Raw genomic sequence first — 2,160 nt, forward strand, 5'->3', positions numbered from 1 at the left:
TGCTATTTTCTGGATTAGCACCGCTGCTAGTGCTACGAATGATTCCTAGAGAGGTCTTTCGATCCGTCCAAATGAAGACGCTGTCGGTAGGAAATCTTTTTTACAGCTGCTTTCTTTATTCACTTTGGTGACTTGTGTAATGCTCACGTTATTGTGTAGTGTGGGCGCGAGGATTTGGATCACCTAAATGAGTATATCGACCATCAGCTACAGGTCGATGACAGCGACCTAAACACTAAATTTGAAGTGAAGGCGTGTGCCACGGGTGAAGTTCTCTTTCACATTCTTGCCCGCTCCGTGGTGGATCCACTGGAATTCAAGGAGGTCAAGATGCTCGCAACGGAGTCTTTGTCCAAGTTTCCTCCCCCACTTGTGATGCCGTTCGTGCTTGCACACGTAGTTGCATTCTTGCGAGAAGCAACCCCTCACGGAGAACAAGATTGTTCATGTATTGTCGAAGACGACAGCGTTCCAGATTCTTGTGGACTGGTGACAGCTAAGTTGATGGTGTACTACCTCAACAGAGTTTTTTCGGAGGATGAACACGCCTACAAAGATTGTGACATCAGTTCAAAAGCAATTGCAGTGCTGGTGCAAATCCTGGCACTTCCGGCCGATGATTCACTCGTTGCCGACCTCCAACGCGGTTGCATAGATTGCATATCGTTGATACTCTCCAGACTTGCAGCAAACGACAGCGGACAAGAAACGAAAAAAATGCCGAGTGCTGCATCACTTATGAACCTGCTGATAGCGTGGATATTCGGGATCCAGAATGGAGATAACGGAGAAAACAGTAAAACTCGTGATACTGATGGCATCGACTCACGAGTGCAAAGACTGCTCGATAGTATGTGGAGCGAAGCTCGATACGACCAATTACCACTGCAAGTTCGTATTTGCTGCTGCAATGTCCTACTCAGGTTGGGTTTGATTGTTATTTGATTAGCTTTTTCAGCTGTTCTAACAAACGATGGCGCTTATTTTGCAGCACCATATCGCGATCGGAGAACAGTGTCCTCGCAAGCTGGAAATCACAGGGATTCATTTCAAGAATTGCGCTCGCTACTGAACGCTGCGTAGAAGAAAATGTTGTCGTTGGTGGTCTACAGGTAAATGAGTTTCCTTGCTGATGATGTGTCTAAAAACACTTACCTGTTTTCCGACTTTGACGCAGATTATCTTTTCGTTCTTGTACAAGACTAGCGACCTATTCTCACTTGAAGGCAACGACGATCTCCAACTTGTTCGGATCTGCTTCGAGGCTATCGCATCTCTTCTTGAGGTTACACGAAGCGAATCTGTTGCAATGAACGGACTTAAAGTGGTTGGAGTACTTATTGGAAAATTTCCGGGGTTCATTGGAACGTTGTCATCGGAAGATCTCCAGCAGCTTATTGACAGGTATGATGCAGGCATTATTAATGAGAATAGCATGGTCTGATAACAAATTTGTACGTGTAGGTGTTTGATCAAGGTGCGTGACAGGCGAGTATCACCTGCTGTAACGGAGCTAGCTAAATCGCTGCTACGAGCGATGACTCCTCCGTAATGATGAGCCAGCAATTCTGAGAGGTGGCAATCTTCAACGTTTGATGGCAAATAGAGCAGTGATTCCAACACAGAAAACTTGAGTTTTGGAATGACCCTGATTGTCTGCAGAGGAGATTTCGGTTAACGAGAAGGAGGCGGTCGAGTCGCGGCGTAATACAGCGCCCAGGCACGACTGAGTCCGTCGTCCATAGGACACGTGCTTAGCACCTCAAATGCCTTTTCACGGTCCAGGACACTGTAGTTGGCAAACAACAAGGAAGTCCAGCCAGACTGATTCGCCCTCCAGTCGTGCACGATCGGCAATCTACTCAGCACTTCGTCCCATTCCTCGCGGACGAAACGAGGCGGTCGGGAAACTTCCAGGATTGGAGACACCGGGATCATTTGGATGCCATGAATGCACTCTTTGTTGGGACTAAACCACGTTGTGTAGTCGCACTTGTTGTCAAAGAAGACGCCCGTGACCTTGTTCTTGGAGAAACCAGCGGGATGGATAGCAGGACCGTCATTCCGCAGCAAGAAGTAAGTGTTTACAGCGCGCACGTACACCTTGAGGATCAACTTTGCCAGCGCCTGTTGCTCTGCATTCTCCGTGACTTGGCCGTA

At 47.7% G+C, this 2,160-nt stretch overlaps 2 protein-coding genes across 2 annotated transcripts; one reads left to right on the forward strand and one right to left on the reverse strand.

Annotated features, from left to right (window-relative positions):
* The first annotated feature begins 1 nt into the window (after nt 1).
* PPTG_13593 (hypothetical protein) lies at nt 2–1,662 on the forward strand. The gene is made up of 5 exons (XM_008909371.1): nt 2–86; nt 160–923; nt 992–1,112; nt 1,178–1,404; nt 1,465–1,662. The coding sequence occupies exons 1-5, from the start codon at nt 39–41 to the stop codon at nt 1,550–1,552; spliced, it is 1,248 nt and encodes a 415-aa protein (XP_008907619.1). The 5' UTR covers nt 2–38; the 3' UTR covers nt 1,553–1,662.
* A 12-nt stretch (nt 1,663–1,674) lies between these two features.
* Nucleotides 1,675–1,938, reverse strand: PPTG_13594 (hypothetical protein; the record flags this gene model as incomplete). Its single annotated transcript, XM_008909372.1, has 1 exon — nt 1,675–1,938. The coding sequence occupies one exon, from the start codon at nt 1,936–1,938 to the stop codon at nt 1,675–1,677; it is 264 nt and encodes an 87-aa protein (XP_008907620.1).
* Nucleotides 1,939–2,160: the final 222 nt, after the last annotated feature.

Source organism: Phytophthora parasitica, assembly GCF_000247585.1.
Source record: "Phytophthora parasitica INRA-310 unplaced genomic scaffold supercont2.33, whole genome shotgun sequence".
NCBI classification, from domain to species: Eukaryota; Oomycota; class Peronosporomycetes; order Peronosporales; family Peronosporaceae; genus Phytophthora; species Phytophthora nicotianae.

Coding starts and splice junctions, on each gene's coding strand:
- PPTG_13593 (XM_008909371.1), top strand. CDS start 39: ATGATTCCTAGAGAGGTCTTTCGATCCGTCCAAATGAAGACGCTGTCG. Junction 1,113..1,177: donor TTGTCGTTGGTGGTCTACAG/GTAAATGAGTTT, acceptor ACTTTGACGCAG/ATTATCTTTTCGTTCTTGTA. Junction 1,405..1,464: donor CTCCAGCAGCTTATTGACAG/GTATGATGCAGG, acceptor TTGTACGTGTAG/GTGTTTGATCAAGGTGCGTG.